Source organism: Motacilla alba, chromosome 15 (assembly GCF_015832195.1).
Source record: "Motacilla alba alba isolate MOTALB_02 chromosome 15, Motacilla_alba_V1.0_pri, whole genome shotgun sequence".
Taxonomy (NCBI): Eukaryota; Metazoa; Chordata; class Aves; order Passeriformes; family Motacillidae; genus Motacilla; species Motacilla alba.
Window position 1 is genome coordinate 2709346 of NC_052030.1, and position 19187 is coordinate 2728532.

A 19187-nucleotide genomic window follows, 5' to 3' on the forward strand; every position below is an offset into this window, starting at 1 on the left:
GCTCAGTATTTGGTGAGTCAGAATTCCCAGTAGTGGGAAGTTACATATTTACAATAAGACATGGCTTAACAATACACTGCAATTTGGCCAACAGAGAAACTTCTCTGCTTTTATCAAAGGAGGATGCAGACACAACTCTTCATGTTCCCAGAGTTTTTAACTAAAAGGAATTTATGAAACAAAAATCCTCACCCAACCTCACAGACCTTGCCTTTAGACAGACAAACTTGGGCTGAAAATTGACAGTGCAACAACAAATCAGAAACCCAGGATAAACTACAAACTCTAAGGTAAACAAAATTTGATATAAAAGCAGCTGGGAGAACAGCCAACCTTCAGGCTGTAATCACATTTTATTGTTGCATTATTATGGTTTCTTAATAGAGAAATGGTGTTTACTTCAAAAATAGAACTAAACCAAAATCAAAACCTTTAAGAATTTTTATCAATCCAAAATCTTACCAGACTGTCATATGACCTCTCTGATTCAATAGTGTTTGAAATCCATGACGGGACAGAAATGACTGAAAGTTAAGGGATTATTCTGGCAATTCATCAAGTTTCTTTATAAATTGCAAAGGAGATTTACAGAAACCAGGAGAGCTTTTTCATGTGCCTTTTATGATACAACAGAATGCAACATTTGTACATTGATTAAAAACATTTTAATTGATTTTTTTAACCTTCCCACTGTCTAGGTTTCTCTAAAAGAATCAAGATGCAATTAATATTTAATTTCCATCAAAGAGTATTTTTATTTACTAAAGTATAAAATATATTTACAGAATATACAATTGCTATGCATAAAAATGCCCACGGCTGTGAGAAGGAAAAAAATTGCCAAAAAGATGCCAAAATTGAAAGATTTTATTTGGTTTTTTATAATCTTTCTATGTGACATATTTGTAGAATTTAGCAGGTCAGTGATTTCAGGGCTCTGTTATGAGCACACAAATCTCCAGGGCATTTCAGGGCTGAAGACTTGCTCTTTTGTAGTTGCTCAGCTCTGTGGAAAACAGCCTTTGTTAGCTGAAGGGACATAGGGATTCCTGCTCGGCCGAGACACACAACAGGAGCAGCCTGTGCTGGCATTTATCGATCTGCACACGAGCTCCCTTCCAAATCCCACCATGCATTTGAGACAAAAGCTCTCTCTGAAAACAGGAGAGAGGGAGGGAAGAGGCTGATCAAAGTCATTTAGGCAATGAACCCTGCCAGAGCAAAGGTGGGACGTGATCCCCAGGCCACCCTCACCGTGAACTGCTGCTGCAATCCCACAAATGTCCTTGGCATGCATGACCATCACTCCAGTGATTGCCAGGGAAAGCTGTCATCCACAGGGAGATGAACAGCCAGACCTCAATGGAGGGGAACTGGTGAGCTCTTTAAACAAGACAGAAAGGGAGAGGTATCTGGGCAGGGTCCCTGTTCTGTTCAACAGCCACTCCAACACAAAGAATGTGTCCTCAGAGCAGGCATTTAAACACCCTCCTAAAGTTGTGGACAGGCAGTGCAACAAACTAGAACAGGATGGGGGACATATGTTCCCCATGTTTTCCTCCACACAAGGCCTGATTTCTCCTACATGCAGCTTTAGTGCTCTGTCACACAGCAGCTCCCCAAGAGCAGCAGCCCTTTGCAATCATCACCTCCCCCACCGTATTACACATCTGCCACACAAAGTGTCCCAGGCCAATTCCCAGCGGTGGAAATGTTCCTCGGATGCTGCCTGCTGTCATGGACACCACGCTGTGGGCATGGCAGTCACTAGGACAGGCAGGCTGTCCCAGGGCCTGGCCAACACGTCCATCAACTTCCAGCACACACAGATGGCAGCCTTTCTGCACGTGATTTACAGAGTAGAGAGAATATTCTTGCATCCTCCTGTCACAAATGAAGCATCTTCACCAGTGCCCAGGGGCACTTGCTATACAGTGGTGTGGAAGTTTTGAAGTTAATGGGCAAATGAGAGATCAAAACAAACAGCTATTCCATGGAGCAGGCATAGAGCACAAAGCAAGAGGGACAAAGCTGCTGATTTCCTGCCTGAGAATCACATTGTGTACCTCAGTATCTGAGGGAAAAATCTTCAATGCTGAGACAATCAGAAGGCAGAAAAAAACCTCTGTGGTGAACTGCAGGATTCAAAAGTCCTGTGATGTTTTGCAGTAAGGGTATCAGGAATGAATTGAGCACAGTCTTACCTGGATCTGTCCTTTCCCCATTATGCGATCTGTGCTCTCTCCATCCTCTTTGGTGAGCTTGGTTTTGTTGTAGCACTTTTCATAGCACAGAATCCGCAGTGTCTGTGAGCCCTCCAGCTCAATCTCAAACTCCTGCACGGCACCAGGAAAGGAAAGAGCAATGGCTGCATTACAACAGGACACCAGTCTCAGAATAATCAATACAGTCTCTTTAATAATCATCAGAAGAACACTTAAGGACTGGCCAAAACCTCCTCCCTACTGAAATTGGTCTAGAAATAAGCTGAAATTGTATTTCGTATCTATAAGGTGGTCAAATTGGATGGTCACCCCTTAGTCAGGTTTCACAAGTCTCAGCAAAGCATTATTCAAAGACACAAATTTGCTCACCTTCCATGTAAGAGATTTTGCTCACCAGCAGGTCTGAGTTGGCTGTAAACAGGCAAAATGTCTATAGCTAATTCTTCCCCCTCTCAACAAGTAAACAAAACCATCTCCTTCAACATATTTTCACTTGTGTCTTTAAAAAAACTGTCAAGCATTCATCTGTTTAAAAGATGAAATACTGGACAAGACACATTTGTATCAAATTGTTTGTTTAACTACTGCTAATCCAAGAGAAGATCTTCTGCAAGCTCTGACAGCCAAATGAACCTGGCAGAAAAGTGTTTTCTGAGAAGTAGCATGTGCTGCACAAGTGCTGAGCAGGCAGCAGCCTCTTCCAAAGGCATGTCTTCTGCCCATCACGCGTTGATGTTTGGCACATGGAACAAGTCACATCGAGAAAAATCAAACCTACCTCGTTCCAGTTGGGCTCCGTGGTGTCTCTGTAAACTCTAGTTTTGGCCTTGTTCACAAAATACCCAAAAGAATCCACCTCTAATGTGCAGTACAAATCTGAGGCGGGGAGACAGGGGAGACAAAAACTTCAAAAAAATATCTAGAATCTCCTAACTTGCATTAATAAGATGCACAAGGTGCCTTCATTTCCATCATCTCTGTATTAGTAGCAGTAACACCATCCCATACAAATCTCATCACCTTGATCAGCCCAGCTGTCCTTGAGAAGCTCTGTCATCTTTTCTGATCCTTTTGTCAAGTCATTCCCCTGAATTTCAACACCACTTTCTTCCCAACAAAAAATCTGGACGCCAGAGAACACCTTTCATTCTTTCATTGTAAAACAAGATATAGCTGAAAGAATTCAGGATAAGGACTGACTTGTTTCTTAGAACAGCTGGGTGATCAGCAAACACTGCTTAAAGCCTCAAACAGACTAGGCCAAACAATAAATGCTGGGTGCTTGATCCTTGATGGTGATCTTTTTGGGAGTTAAGAGTAGAACTTCCAGTTCCCCAAAACACCTCCTCACCATCACCACAGAATCCATGCCCAGCTGTCCCAGCACATGGCTTATCTACCCCCTATCAGTACCTCCTGTGTGTCCCAGAACTGCAACTCACTTGAGCTTTGCTTGAATCCCGTGGCTGAGTGGACAATGACGTTCAGGAATCCATAGAGACCTGGGGATTCATCATCTGTACAAAAGACCCAAGGGATTCTGTTACATTCACAGTGGAGCCAAGAGTGAGAGTGATGAGACTGATATTACACACGTTAATGAGCAGAGGGTGAACCGTCCCCAAGGATGGCAGGAGCAAGTAACAACCACTTCAGCAAGACAGGAGACTGTTCCACAGTTGGCACCTGTAATACCTTCTCACCCGGGGGACTTTACAGTGACAGTTCTAGCATCAGCAAGACAGCATGGAAGAAACTCAAAGGAGAAAAAGTAAATTATAGAGGCTAAGTCTACACTAGCAGATTAAGTAGTAATTTGGGATGATCCCTGACACAATTTTGGCCAACTAGTGTTGTTCCAAAGGATTCTCAGACATAGCTCAAAGCTGTCCCAAGCTAGGACCCCAGCAGGCACTCCAATACCTTGCACAACAGCTGCATGCAAGGACCACTTAATAGTTGATTAATGTATACTGGAGGATGCCTGCAACCTGTAGCAAAAGGGAACAGTAAGAGCAGTTCTAGGGGAAAGCACAAAATCAGACAGGGGGAGAGTTTCACTGCAGCTGCACTGTGTGAAAGCAAAACCCAAAGGTCTTACCTTCCTTATTGATAGTGAGGGGAATGTTGTGCACTGTCTGAAGCTTCACACAGGAGTTTGTCAGCATCTGGAGCTCCACTGATGTGAGTGAGAAGCTTTTAAAGCCTGCCAAGGAGATTGGAAGAGGGAGGAGTTAAGATTCCAAGGAGAGGCTGGATGCATGACCCCTCATCCTGGGCACACATGGGATAGTGCTCCCTGGGCACTGCTCAGCAGCAGCACCGAGGTGCTCAGGGCAGTACTGCTGCTGCTGCAGGCAGCTCTGCTGGGGGCATATTCAGTTATTCTTCGAGGTCTCAGGATGGTTCACTGGAAATAGAGGGGTTCTTAGTTCCTTGCAAAGCCAAAAACACCATGCCATAAAAGTAACTACTTTTCTTTTGAATGGAGCCAGGGAAATAGGGGGCGGCTCTTCCCTCTACCTGGAACTGCATTGAGCTCTGATCTCTAGGGTAAATGGAAGAATCTCTACACACATTCACTTACTAACTGCTCTCTCTACACATTCCTCACACGTTGTTGCAGCAGAAATTGCCCAAACAGCCTCAGACAGAAGACATCCATATTGTGCTGTGGATTTCAATGCAGATCTCTGTTTTGGCAGGGAAGTCTGTCCCACACCTCATCCTCTGGAGCCCTGCTCTCTTAAGATCACAGTATTTGTACCAACCACAGCTGAGGGATACTCACATTTCTTCTGCTGTTCCCGGATATTCTCCCTCCACTCTGCCCTTTCGTAGTCCGATGAAATGAGGAATGTGTAACTCTACCCAGGAACAGAAAGAAATAGGGTATGCATTAGTCTGATGCACCACTGAGGGCAGGGTCTGCCTGCTCTCACCCTCCCCCGGTGCAAATTGCTGGACACACTGCTCTGCTGGCACTCCTGCCACTTACCCTGCATCACATCTCTGTCAAGACAGGCTGGGCTCTGGCAACGTGCCCATGATACCGACATGGACAGCCAGAGCTCACAGAGCCCCACCCTGCCAAGGGCAGCTGTGGCCCTGCAGCAGCTCCCATGGCAGCTTGTGCTATTCCTCACAACAGGAATTCAGCTGCACCAGGAATGCCAAAAGCCTCCAGCACAGGCCTAGACACTGATGAAGCAGTGACATGCTGCACCAGGACTGGTGCTGAGACAGGGGATTCATTTCTGTGGTTATTTCTTAAATACTGGTCTTGAATGCAAATTAGTCACAGCCTTATAGAATGCCATCAAAACCTTTAGCACAGCAAGGGTGAGGTGTCTGCTGCTTGGAAAGTGCTTTGAGGACACACAGTAGAGGCCACAAAGCCCTGGCTGTGCAGTCACAGACACAAGCCCCCAGGATCTCTGGCCCCTGAGGGTGACAGGGGTCCTCACCTTGCCATTGCGATTGTGTACCCGGAAGGCCATGTTGGGAGACATCAGCAGTAGGAGGGATTCCTGCTCCGACAGCTTCTTTTTCAACCTCTCAATGACCTTGCTGCCTTTATTGGCTCTCTGAAGGGTGTGGGAGAGAGGGAGCAGAGGACATGTGTTATTCTTCAAATCTGCCCTCATTTACACAAACTGCTATTTTGAAATCCACAGTCTCTACCCTGTGAGTAGGTAAATGGCCCCAAAGCAGAAGAAATGCTGTCAGTAGGATCCACAGGACTCCCAGCTGCTCAGAAGGGTGTTATTTGCACAACCTCTGCACATGGACAGGGCTCTGTTCCCTGATTCCAGCTGTCCCAGCTGAAGTGCAGAGGTGTGTGGCCACTCTCAGCTGCACCCTGTATTTTCTGTTCCCAAGGCTGCAGTAGCATCATGTCACTGGGCAGCCATAGCACTGCCAGGTCCTCCAAGTGTCCTTAACTAAGGAGACTCTAAGCAACTTCTGTAGAGGCTGCCCAGAACTCTCCCACTCACCACCCGCTGATCCATTTTCATCAGAAGTCTGCTAAAAATATGGTTTTTCCTGGATAAAATCCAGTACCAAACCCAGCCATGTGTATTGTTTAGCACTGATGCACCAGAGCACGAATCTTAGACACCTGCAGCTGGTGAGTAAACAGCTTCCACAATTCTTCCCAATACCTTACTTTTTCCAGGAAGCCCTCCTTGAAAGCCAGCCAGGGCCGAGAGACAGAAGCATGTTCTTTGGAAATGTGGGGAATAACCTTCCCACAGCATGACCAATGTTATTCATATCCTGCTCTACACACCACCAGTGTTCAAACTCTTTTTTCTCTTTTAGTCTCCAGGAAGGTTTGGGATCTAACAGCTCTCAGAAAACGTATCTTGCAAGCAAAGAGAAGCCTGGGCCAGAGACACCAGTCTATGTCTGACTGTCAGCATAATTGCTGGTTTTTTTTACATTTGCTGCTGCTTTGACATCAGCGAAGTAGGAAAAAGCTTCAAAGGCATCACTGAGCCTGCTAAAATTCAAGAGTATATGGCTTCTGACCAAAATCACTGGCGGGATCATAATTTAACAGCCAGAAATTGGCAAATAACATTCCCAATCCTTTTCATGTCTGCAGCATAAGATCCCTGCCCTCCACATGGATGCTCATAGGAATAGAGGAGCTGTTGGGTACACAGGGTCTTTTTGTCTCTGCCTCCTGACAGGGCAGCATCACCCAGGCTGTGCACTCAGATGAGCAAAGCCCCTGCTGAACAGTCTGTTGCAGCCTGGCTCCCCACACCGTGCAGCCCTGGGAGAGCTGCCACCAGCACCTCATCTGAGCACAGACCCTGTGTCTGCATCGCCCCGGAGTGCACAACTCCTTTACCTTTTCCCGCTGGATGTCGTTCTTGATCTGGGATATCTTGATCTTCATGGCATCCAGCTCCTCATCAGGTACCAGTGGGATATTGGGCACTGCCTCAGACTCATCCACCATTTGGAAACTGAGGTCGGTGAGTGGGATGTACCACTTGCAGTCATACTGTTGGCTTTTTCTGAAAGGCAGGAGGTCCAAACCTTTTACTGCTACTGGTGTTTGGCTACACCAGGTCCTTCCCACAAGCCCTTCCCTGCTATAGTGCAGAAGATGCAGACACCAGCCCAACTTCGCTGTGATTCCCATATAGAAAAAGTCTGGCAACAGGCTGCTTTCCATCAAGACAGCCTAGCAGGGCCAGTAGCTGGTACAGCACATAAAAAGGCAACTCATTTTGTTATCTAGTTCTTTTCATCCTGAGAAACCACATCCACCTCCTGCAGACAATTTTGGTCCTGCGTGCTCTCTCTTTGAAGCCTCTGGTGTGGCAAAGTTCTAAAGCTGTGCCACACCTGTGACCTGCTGGCCCTCTGGGATCTCAACCTGAGTCTCTCATGACCAAGCTGGGGCCAAGGTGGGGCAGGTGGGCCAATGGATATAAACCTCTGTGTAATCCAACCAGGGAGAGAAACTACAGCTCATAGCTGCCATTCTCCAGGGATTTCACCAGGATAAGCAGCACTTTTTAAATGTTTCATGTCGTTTATTCCCTCTTCACCTGTGCTGTCAGGAACATCCACTCTTGGTAATGTCCCACTCCTTTGAAGGTTCAGTCCTCACAAGGACGTGCTTTGAAAAGGGCAGGCATAATTTTTTTGCTTGAGGAGGGCAAGAAGATAAGAGATGTCTCCCCAAGAAGAATGTTTACCAAATGAAGAGAAGCCCTATTTGAGGCAAGTGCATTGGTAATGGTTCCTCCCCCCTCACATGTGAAAATTGTCAGCAAAACTGCTTTAATAACTGCACTTTGGGCTTGACACATAGTCTGTTTACTGCACCTTTGCCATTTTTCTGTAAAACTGTTAACGGATTGCAGCTGCAAAGCCAAAATTAACAACCCTAGTCGTAAAAAAAAGTGAAGAATGTCACCTATTAAAAGAAAGGGGAAATAGAAAAATGATTGCCATTTGTCCAGAATACCAGCAGCTACAACATATTCTGCTCTCCTAGGTAGGCTCAGGGCAGGCATGGGAGAAATTACCTTTCCTGAGGAGTCAGGACTTAGACAGAATCTCATACAGTAAACATTCCTATCTTACTGATCATTTCTTATCTAACTACTTCTTGTGCATTATGGTTACCCAGGTCTGGGGTATCCGTATGCAACTAAAACTGCAGGCTAAACCCACGATTCTGTTGCAGCTGAGGTGCAAAGCACAAAGTCCAAAAGGAAACTCTCACCCTCCAATCTGCTTCTTGAGCTTGGCACACAGGAAGAGGTCAGTGAAAAGAAAGACATGGCGTAGCTTGCGAGCCCCTTCCACCAGCTCCACCATGAAACTGTCCTTCAGCAGCTGCCGGTGCTGGGGAAAAAAACAGGGAAAATGTTCCAGTGCAATACGAGCTCCAAATTTGGCACTGGGGCAACACAGTCCTTAAACTTGACTCATACCAGAGCAAATTCAGTACATTTGTCTAATTCAGAAAAATGAAAAAGCCTGCTAAATACTCCTTGCTGTCAGCTCTGCTCCCTGCTGCAGCCCTCTTTCCAAAGGCAGAAAGAGCCATGTGTCTTCCCCCCACCCTGGGGGGGTCAGACTTCGGGCTTCTCTCCATCACCTGTTCTGAGCCCATCGCGAGTCGCTGCCCAGCTCCAGAGTCCCTGAATCCCTGCCAGCGGATCGTCCCCTCCCGAGCCAGCAGAGAGCAGCACACACCGCTTCTCCCAGAGCCACTTCTCAGAGTCACTTCCCAGCCTCTGCCTCAGCTTCAGCCACCCCAGCAGGGACAGCAAAGCTCTCCTCGACCCCTTCCTCTCATTCACAGAATGACTCTGTCACATTAACAGCTGAACGCCATTGCTGCTTCTTCATTACAAGTGCTGTTAAAGGATAATTCCTGAACATGTGTATCTGGCAAACTTCTCAGGAGTCCCTTATCAGCCTTTGCTTTAAAAAGACCATCTGGATGTACCCTCACCATGTGCCTATTGGAATCCTCTTAATATATCATATAAAGATTCTCCAAACCTAGAAGATGCAAAGAAGCTGCATAACTCTGATGCCTTTAGTCCTGCTTCTAGTTCCACGGAGTTTAACAGCCTCCTAAAGAAGGGCACACACTGGTAAGCAGAACCATTGCTTTCCTAATTCCCTTATGGGGGAGGGGCAGGACAGATGACTCCATAGTGAAAAGCCCAAAAGGCTGGAATGCTGGCATGTAGACAGGTGGCTGTGTGCTCCTTCCAGTGACCACGACAGGAGTTTCATGCCCTGCTCTGTGCTCAGGTCCTCCACTGTGCTGTCAGGATCAGCAGGACTCAGTGAACACCTGGAACAGATACCTCCCACTGATTTTCAAGCAGATGTCAGGGCATTCAGCTCCGGGCAGGTTTTATTTCCACCAATATGTGTAACTGTCAGTGTTGCCTCACTTCACAGCCAGTACAAGCAGGAACCATCAGCTTCTCCACACATGCTAAGGTATGCTAAGGAACTCTTCCCTGACCTGTACTTCCTTTGTTATTCCAGCCAAGAGGATGCTCCTCTGCCATCCCTAAGTGACATATCAGACATCCCTCACCTGCCTAGACAGCGCTGTGGCTGGAGGCAGGAGAGTTCTGCTAACCCTGTCCAAGGCTCACCAGCCTCCCCAGCCTCCTCACTGCCAGCCTCGCCCAGCCCTAGGCTCAGGACCCCCACACTGACACACACACACACACGAGGGTCTCCAGGGGCAGCACCACGAGAGCAGCTCCCCTGGGCGAGGTCAGGACACCCACAGCTGCGATGCCTCCATGTCTCAGGTGATGCCCCTGGGTTCTGTTTGTTGCGTGATTTAACAAACCCTGAACACATTCCCTGCCACGGGTGTGGGACTGCAAACCCCCACACTGCCTCTCCTCCTGCCTACCATTCTTCCCATCTTGGCTCTCCAAAATTAAAACAAACCACATCAGTCCTGAGCCTAGCAGGCATCAGGGCAAGGAACACATGACAAAGAAATGCCCTTGCAGACATAATTCTTCTTTCCACAGTCTGTCCCACAGCACCCTACACTTCCTGATAGGGACTAGGAGCCTGCATTTTCCCATCTGCAGCTACAAGAGCACCACAGCTACCTGCAAAAGCACGTGGAGCAGTGTCAGCAGCTCATCTTGGTGCTGTTTTCCATTACACGAAGGTCCTGGAAATCTATAAGCATGGCAGCAAAAGCTGCACCTCTCCCAGAGCTGCAGGAAGCAAGGCTGCTCCCTGGCAGACTGCTGCACCATCCTGGGCAGGACTCTGGGGAGATCTGGCATCCAGCAGTGATTCAGCTCACAAAGGCCTGTACATATGTTAGTGTTTATTTTTTAGGTGGGTGTGATAGTCCTGGCTTCTTCTCAGTGTTTTTGGAGAGAACTCCTGCCTGCACTTCTGCCTTTGCTGCTGATGGGCACTTGAGCACGACTTCCCCTCCTGCCTGGGAGAGCAAGCCTCAGACAGGAAACTAGAAACACTGAGCTTTGAAAAGAAACAAACAAACAGGAGGAGGTATGTTGCCAGTAGCACAAGAACACTCTCTGCTCCTGCAAAGAATTTCATTTGGGAGCAATAATAATAAGCAGGGAAAGATATTTTCTGAGCAAGCCAAACCCCTGATCTCAGGTTTTTAGATCTGATGCATATTAATTACACTGCAAATCAGCTCAGCTCCTCTGGAGCAATGAGAATTGCTGCTTGCTGCCAGCTCAACCTCTGCTCATTGTTCGTAGGTGTAAAGACGTTCTCACAGCTTACTCATCTCTGCTACCCAGCAGGATGTGGCACTGTCCTTTCCCTGCCTGGCACTCACTGACAGGGCACAGTCCTGACCTGACCTTCTGTCTGCCTCTGCCAGGCACTGGCAGCATGTGAGACGAGCTATGCCCCAGCCAGCACCCTGCTGAGAGCACATCTCCCCAAAATCCGAGCAGAAAGCTCAGCCACTCCATGCCAAATGACCCAACAACCTTCACAATCCCATCTGAGGCTGAGGTGGCACTGAGTTTATTTGGGTTAGCACTCCTGGGAACTCAATGCTATCACTGACACAGACACAGTGCAACCTCGAGGCAGCAAAAAGTCCCACAAAGAGAGCTGGGTGGAAGAGGACATGCCTGTACTTCCTAAGCTCGGCTGGAACAGAAGGAAAGAGGTGAAAGAGATATATTCCAGTCAGTCAGAGAGAAACATGGAGCTTCCCAGAACCTTTCGTTCTTCTTATCTTCTTGCTCATGGGACCTAGTTGGGAAGGTGTCTCTCCAGCAAGCAGCAGGGGTGAACTGCCATAAGAGCAACCAACCATCTGGGGAGGAGAGTGCAGGAGAAAACATTTGTGAATCAAGTCAGGAAACCTCTCCTCACTACCAGCTTTTCTTGGAAAAGAGAACTTTCATTAGGGCTGGGTAAAACAGGCATGCCCCAGGCTGCTCAGCATCCGTGGAGCTGAGGAGGGGCACTTCCAGCAAAGGGGTACATCCTTTGCTGCAAATGAGTCATCTTGCTGGGAGGTTCAGCAGGTCAGAGGGAAACAATAAAAGGATTTCCCAATGGCTTACCAGATCCCCGCCAAACCCCACAGTGTGGGAGCAAAGGGCACCTTCCTGGACCTCCTGCCATGAGTCAGCCCATCCTCTCCCACCCTGGGGGAGCCAGCAGCCTCCTCAGACAGGGCTTGTGCCACTCAGAGGCCTGTGCCACCTCAGCTGCACAGTTCTGGAACCAAGACTTTGGTCAACTCCTCCCACCCAGGGCCACCAACAGCTATTCCTTTGGCGGCCTTCTGTTAAATGGGGTCTCCTGAAACACAAGGTTTTTTGGATGGGTGAGCCTGCTGTACTGACATGTAATAGCTCTTTTGTGGGAAACCATCTCTCTACCTCATTCTCAGAGTTAATCAGTTTGTTAAAGTAACCAAAGATGCTAAAGATTTCCTAAAATACTCTGAAATAACACTGACTACAGAAACACCAAATAAACATCCAAGAGAACATCAGATTAGGGTGATAGGGTGATAGTAGCAGGAAAGTGGCAGAGTGACCCCCTCTCTTCCACAGACAGCCCCCAAGTCTGGCAGGTGTCCAGCACAGGAGCTCAGCTCAGCTTCAGAAAGATGTTCCAGGAAGTGTGGGAGAAAAGTCTTGATTTTGTGTCATCATAGAGTGAATTAGGGTCATCTTTAATCTCTCACACAAGGTCTGTGCTGTTAACTTCAGTGGCTCTTAAAGCTCCTGTACTGGTGCAATATAGGTTCCACATCTCTTTTCCAGGCCCCGCTTTTCTTTGCACGTTTTCATCTGCTTCTTCTCCCACCCACCTCAGTGCTCTGAACAAAAGAGCTCTCCCTGTACCTTTTCCAGAGCTTGGTTATCCTCTTTGGATTGCCTATTGCTGTCCTCCTCCTCCTCTTACCTCTGTCACCAAGCATCTTCCCCTCCTCTGCTACCAAGCTCACGACTACCTGTGTGCTCATCTGTTCATCCTACAGTGTTTTTGTGCTGTTTGCACATGATGAATCCTGCTGCTGTCACACACTGATTAACTCCAGGAAGTGTGGCCAGCTTGTCTGAGACACATTACAAAAAGTGGAATTTAAACCCCTACTCAAGCAGACCCACAGCTGCACAAAAGGCCATCACTCCCCGCTCGTGTGCCGAGGAAGGAGCTCATCCGATGTGCTGACAGCAGAGGCCTGCAGCGTGCGTGGGTGAGAGCCCCAGGAAGGGCTGGGACATGTGTGAGGCACAGGGAGGAGGGGAAAACCAGGAGATGGGTATTGGCACATGTCAGTGAGGAAGAGGTGGTTTGGCTTTCTGCAGAGCGTAGGAAGAAAATGATTCCTCGTGTGTGTAAGTGTGTCGCAAGACCAGCACTGCAAAAATAAAAAGAAAAAGGATGCTCTGCCTAGGGAGTTAAACTGGCTGCTCTTTGAGCATTTTAATGGCCTCTTTCTTCTTCCCAAAGCTCCTGTCACCAGGAGCTCTCTGGCTCCAGCTGTAAGACAGAGTGTGAAGCAGCCAAGATAATTTCTGAGTGCTTTATTGCCAACATCTGCCCAAGGCCTCCAGGACAGGAGGCACCAGGCCCCATGCTGTGCACGGCTGTGTCTAAGCATCACTTCCAGCTTTTCAAAGGCTTCAGTTTGCACTTCTGCTCCCTTGCACACGTCCTTTGTCCTTTCCCTTCTCTAGCACACTTGGTCCTCTGCAAAGTCAAACAGAAGCCTAAGGCAATGCTAGCCAGTCCCTCGACTGCAGTTTAAAACCACATTTAGAAACAGCAGAGCAGCTTGCCAAGCAGCCTCTCCTCTCCAGGGCAAGGACAGAGGTGTACAGTAGCACAAGCAGACCTGTGATGTGATCTACTGGGCTTGTTCCCAGAAAAAGCTGCCTGTCAGCTCCCCTGCGTCTGGACTGGTGCTGGTGGGACCAGACATGAAGCCACTCAGCCAGCAGTGACCCAAAACTCCAGGCTCCTTTCCTCTGTGCTGCTGTGGGATCACACAAACATCAGCATGAACACTTCAGAGAGGGTGGGAGGACATGGCCAAGGCAAGGCAGAGTGGCAGCCACCACACTCAGGTTGGTCTGAACTGCCCTGGAACAACACTCTGCAAAGAGGACAAGAGGAGCAGCAGTCAAGAAAGGGACCAGCACCTCTCAAGGGAAATCTGCAATTTTTTGCTGTTTCATTCATTTCTGCTTTTCACAAATGAATTAGCTGGAAACACCAGCCTTGACCTCTGGCAGGCCAAGACACAAGCACTACAGTCATTTGCATCTGGGCTTAGCTGAAAATCCCAACACGCAGTACCTAGAGCTGTTCTGTTAATAAAAGAAGGTTATTACTGCCCTCCTTCTGCATGTGACAGTGGCACTTCCTTCATCCCAGTGCATTTTTTTTTCCTTCTTCCCCAAGGCACCGTCCCCAGCAGAACCTTAACCTCGTTCCTTATTTAAACCAAGACAACAGTGGTGCAGAGGGATCAGCAGTGACAAGAAGATGCCTCTTCCATGGCCCCAAGGGCTGGGTGACTCTCTACCACTCACAAGCCACAAAGTACAGGGCTACTTAGACTCCCTTCCCCTCCATGCATTTGCTTGGTTCTTTGGAGGGTTAGCAAAGTGGATACCTGTAGATAATTCATTAAAAAACAGTAAAAAAGGTAAAACTATGAAAGTAGAAAGATGGGAAGAAAATAAGGGAGCAAGAGAATGTGGTGGACCAAGCTGAATGGAAACAGACCCCAAAGGCCAGAGATGCCCCCCTGGCTCCCCTGTGTTGCCAGGCTGGGGCTGAGGCTCTGCTGTCTCTTCTGTACCTTGGCCCTCAGCAAAGTCTGCTACAGTCAGCAAGGACCAAACTCTCTGTTCACAGGCTCACTGCACCAATTTTGCCTTCCCTGCTGCAGCTCGTTCTGGCCCTCTGAGGAGGGATTTTACTCCCTTTGTTCCCATCTCTTTGCGCTACCTGAAATACTCATCCAGCCCAGCAAATCAAACCACATGACAGAAACCTCCCAGTTCCTATGCATAAGTCTAGATTAGAACAAAGCTTCTGGAGCCCAGCAGCACTGGGGGCTGGAGTGCAGGATGGACACCTGGCACCACACAGGGAGCTCAGCAGGCAGGGCAGGCTGAGTCACTGCTCCCAAAGCAGGGAATCACCTCTGCAAAACAGAACAACACTGTGCTGATGAGCCTGTACTCTCTCCTGACCTGCACTCCCCTCCTTAGCAGCCTGTCACTAGGGAGATTAACAACTGGCTGCTTTCCCCCAGTTCAAAGCAATCCTGAAAAAAGAGCTGGAGCAAGAGGCTGGCAAAGGAGATTTGATTCCTCCCCACAATACACTCAAAAGGAAAAAATATTCCACATAAAAGGCAAGGACTGGGAAAAAAAGATAACTGAGATCAGCACCTAAGCAATACATGAGAGGAAAAGGCTATTTTACCCTCCTTCCTTTCCACCAAGGAAACTTCAATGGGAGGAAGACAAATAATGAAAAAAAGCCATCAAAGCAAGCTAGTGATTCATTAAAATAAAAAATGCATTATGCATTGAGAGCAGTCAATTAGGAGATGCAATCCACACACTGTCCTGTCACCCCGGGGGAAGCACCAGCAAGGCAAGTGGGAGGAAAGGATAAGTAGAAAAGGAAAGATTTACAGGCATAAACAAAACCCAGTTATGACCCCAAGCTGAGCAGCTTGTAGGAAGGAACAGCCATCACTAACCCACACAGAGTAGCTGGGAGCAGATTTGTGTCTCTGCATTACTACATGGAGAGCGAACATACCTACTTCTCAGGACACGCAGGGTTCAACTGGGGCACTGCTTTGATAGAAGGGGGATATTGGTGCCAAATGACTAAAGAAAATATTCACTGTCAGATTCCCTGAGTGGCAGGCAAGTCCTTTTCTTCCCTGGGCTCAGGAAAAGCTGTGTGCAGTGAGGAAGGGCACAAAGGCTTCCCAGTCCCCCCCAGCCCTCTCCTCTGGTATGTCCTCTTCCTCCCTCCCCACATCATACCTAGAGTCACTGCAGGACCAGGGAGAGTGTGACCGGGCCTGCTGAGCCCAGTCCTGCTGTGCCTCCCCTCATCTGACAAATACACCACGCCAAAAAGCCATCAGCAGGATCATCCTCCTGACCCTCCTCCTCTGCCTGGGCTCTGGCACCTCATTAGGATTCTGCATGACACGTTTTAAAGCCTGCATCCCTCACTGAGATGCTGACAGACAACCAGAGAACACAAACTGCTCCCTCCCCTGCAAGGGGCATTCTAGCCTGTGCTTTCTGCTATGGCTCAATCAACAGCCACTTTAACGAGGCCATCCCCTGTCACTGAGGCACTGGTGACTGATGGCTGAGCTTCTACCTCAGCCTCCAATTGCTCGGCCCCTCCTCTTCTTTTCTCAGCTGGAGGTGTCCTCAGTTGACAAAATGAGACAATGAGCAAGACTTGCAGGACAAAGTGCACCAAATTCCCAGATCTGCAGCTTCCAGCAAACCTTTTGTCAGCTGAAAATCAGTTTAACAGCTAAAAGCAAGCATGTTTAGCTGTCAGGATTTGGGAATAAATCATGAAGGTTCATGGCATCTTAACAATCTCCTGGGCTTTGTAAGAGATGTTTTTGTACAGGGTAATTTGGGTCACTGCTGATCAGCCCATGTCTGGAATGCTGCCACAGCTCTTCTTACACCTTTACTATCTGAGCTGCTGCTCTCTGTGTCAAATCTCTACATCCTTCCCTCTCTCAACCCTTCTGCCAGTCCTGGCCTTTCTTTATCAGGAGGGGATGAATCCCTTCTTACCAGACTTAGGAGGCAGCTGAATCAAGCCACTGAGGAATGCAGACTTCACCACAGAGAAGTTCCGTGGTCTCCCTGCACAACACTGCAGGTGAAGGATTTGCACATCTCAGACCTTTCTGGGTGCAGTCCAGCTCCTTACAGAGCTGAAAAGGGTTATATTACACTCCCAGGAGTCAATCATCTCTCTGGCATTCCCAACCCATTCCATTTGTTTTGCTTTCCAGTCATATTTACAACACTCTCCTTTAGAATAAAAATGCAGAAAATTAATTTTATGGTGAAAATGAAGATGCTGGAAAACAGCTTTTCCTAATCTTTCATGACTTCTGATGTTCCGTCATCTTTTTCTCCTCCTAGGCTTCCCATTTGGTTTCTGTTTGCAGGTAAAATACAAATCCATTTAGTGCATGGCAATGTGCATCATGGGAATTACATGTGACAAATGTTTATAACAATGCTAAGGACAAAACTCTAATCATACTTCTCTCGGTTTCCAAACTGTTTTCTGAACAGAAAACAGAGGGAGCTGCACCACATCCTTTAGGGAACAAGGACATTGGATAAACTGTATCTTAGCAACAAACAGCTCAACAGCATAACTTCCTAGTCAGCTCTACAGAAAAGACATAACCAGTATTTAGAAACGGAGAAAATAACAAGGCAGGAAGACTCACCTCCCCTTTCTTTACAGTCATGGATTGCCGGCGAGGAGTGATCTCCTCGTTGATGCTGGAGAGGAAGTTCTGTGAGATCCGCAGAGCATCCTGCAGCAGGGGATGGTCAGGGTGGCTCACGGGAGTGTGCTTGAGCAAATCCTGACAGCAGGAACACAAACAGAGAACACAGTCACGGGCAGCACTGGATGGCAGGAGAGCTCGAGCACCCTTAATCAGAGCTATAGGACGAGATGCTCCAGCTTCTTCACACAGATGAGAGAAAGGCTTTATCTCTAGATAAAGATTAAAATACCCTGCACTTCTTGTTGACATCACTGGAAAGACAGCAGCATCCTACCCATAGACTCCATCTCCTTGGTGTAAAGGGAAGAGGCTCTTATGCAGCTCAACAGGTTTATTTTTGCAGTCCTGCACCTCCATGGAAAATTTGAAGGTCAAAGAAAATAGGACAGGGGTCTAAAGTTTGAAGACTCCCCTTCAGATACTTACATGCAAGACAAGTGTGCTGCGGGTCACTCGATCCACTGGCTTGTACAACAGAGCTGCGGAAACAAAGCAGCAGGAATATCAGGAAGAGTGGGTGTGGAAGCTCCTTCTAGCATGGGGTGTCTTCTACTCATGTGCACAAAGACAAGCACCGTGGAACCTGTTCTCAAGCAGGCTCTCTAAATGCCCCCATAAACCCATCACTGCTGGGGTTGCATTTGTGCTATCACTGGGTAGCAGATGTTCCCTTAAAATCACAACAGCCCAGAGGTTGGGCTGGCTTTGCCCAAAGGTGCTGATGAGGTTTGAAGCCAGGAGGCACTTCCCCATGCAGGCAGCCTACTTTGCACGAGCTCTGCTACTTAGCAAAAGGGAACTGACTTTCCAGGTAGAGCCAGCAGACCCCATAACCTTCCAGCATTCGAAAAGAAAAAGGGAGGGTGGAGGTGTGGCAACAGCCTCCACACAGTCCTGACAGACCAGTCTCCTCTCCACGGATCACTCACTTTCCAAGGAATTTTTCGTCGTCTGATCTTTAGATTCCTTTGTGCTTCTGGCCTTTAGATTCTAAAAGAAAAAGAAAACCCATGTAGCAGATGGTCAATCACCGTGAAATACCACATGGGAACACAACAGACTATCTGCTCCTCCAGGGGAAAGCCTAGGTGTGAAAGGAGGAGAGCCCTATCACAGTTCAAGTCAGTGATAGAAAAATGCACTTTCCTTCTTGGTAAATCCACCACTGCCATGTCACAGGCACCCACACATCTCAAATATTAAGCAATGTTCTTAGGAGCACCTGTCAATAGACATGCAGCAAAGCAGGGAACCACCTACAGCAACGGGGATGAGGGAGTTTTTACATCACCTGCAGACAAGACATCCATAAGCACACAGCCACTGTCCCAGCACCAATAAATAAAGTACAGGACTGGCATTCAAAACCCTCAGGTTATACATCTTACGCCTCTACTGAGAGCTGGGTGACCTTGGACACGTCAGTTCCTCCACAGCAGCAAAGGAACACTGTCTGGGACTCTGCTCTTTGCCATGGGCCATTCCATGCATTAATGTGCTCAGCTGCAAAATCCTCACCGGGACACAAATGCAGAAGGACCATCACCATCACTCCAAACACAGTAGATACTGGCATGATTCAGAATTATTTGTCAAAACCAGCAAAACTGAGAGATCATATTTTACCATTTTCTCACAAGTCTCAAGGGACATGTGATACATAGTGTATTCAGGAGTTTTCTCACAGCACTAAACGCCCCTGGTACTGCTCAGCTCTGATGATTTATCTGATTGTTTTTAAGGAGACACATATGAAATTCATGTTTTCTTGGCAACTGAGTTCTTCAAGAAATAATCACTGCAATACAAAGAGTCAATTAGACCATGCACTGCAGGGAAAGCTGATGGTCTGGGAAGCCAGAAAAAAA

General features: G+C 47.7%; 1 protein-coding gene across 4 annotated transcripts in view; it reads right to left on the bottom strand.

The window, feature by feature from the left end:
• BCR (BCR activator of RhoGEF and GTPase) overlaps positions 1–19187 on the bottom strand; it is a 99813-nt gene that overhangs the window by 17847 nt on the left and 62779 nt on the right. For all 4 annotated transcript variants that reach the window (XM_038152640.1, XM_038152637.1, XM_038152639.1 and 1 more), the window contains 11 exons: positions 18249–18309; positions 17746–17798; positions 17254–17394; positions 8482–8603; positions 7090–7258; positions 5693–5812; positions 5017–5092; positions 4327–4431; positions 3668–3742; positions 3004–3101; positions 2205–2336 (listed from right to left, as the gene is read on the bottom strand). In XM_038152640.1, coding sequence (XP_038008568.1) covers positions 2205–2336; positions 3004–3101; positions 3668–3742; positions 4327–4431; positions 5017–5092; positions 5693–5812; positions 7090–7258; positions 8482–8603; positions 17254–17394; positions 17746–17798; positions 18249–18309 — 1152 coding nt within the window. The remainder of the gene's footprint in view (positions 1–2204; positions 2337–3003; positions 3102–3667; positions 3743–4326; positions 4432–5016; positions 5093–5692; positions 5813–7089; positions 7259–8481; positions 8604–17253; positions 17395–17745; positions 17799–18248; positions 18310–19187) is intronic.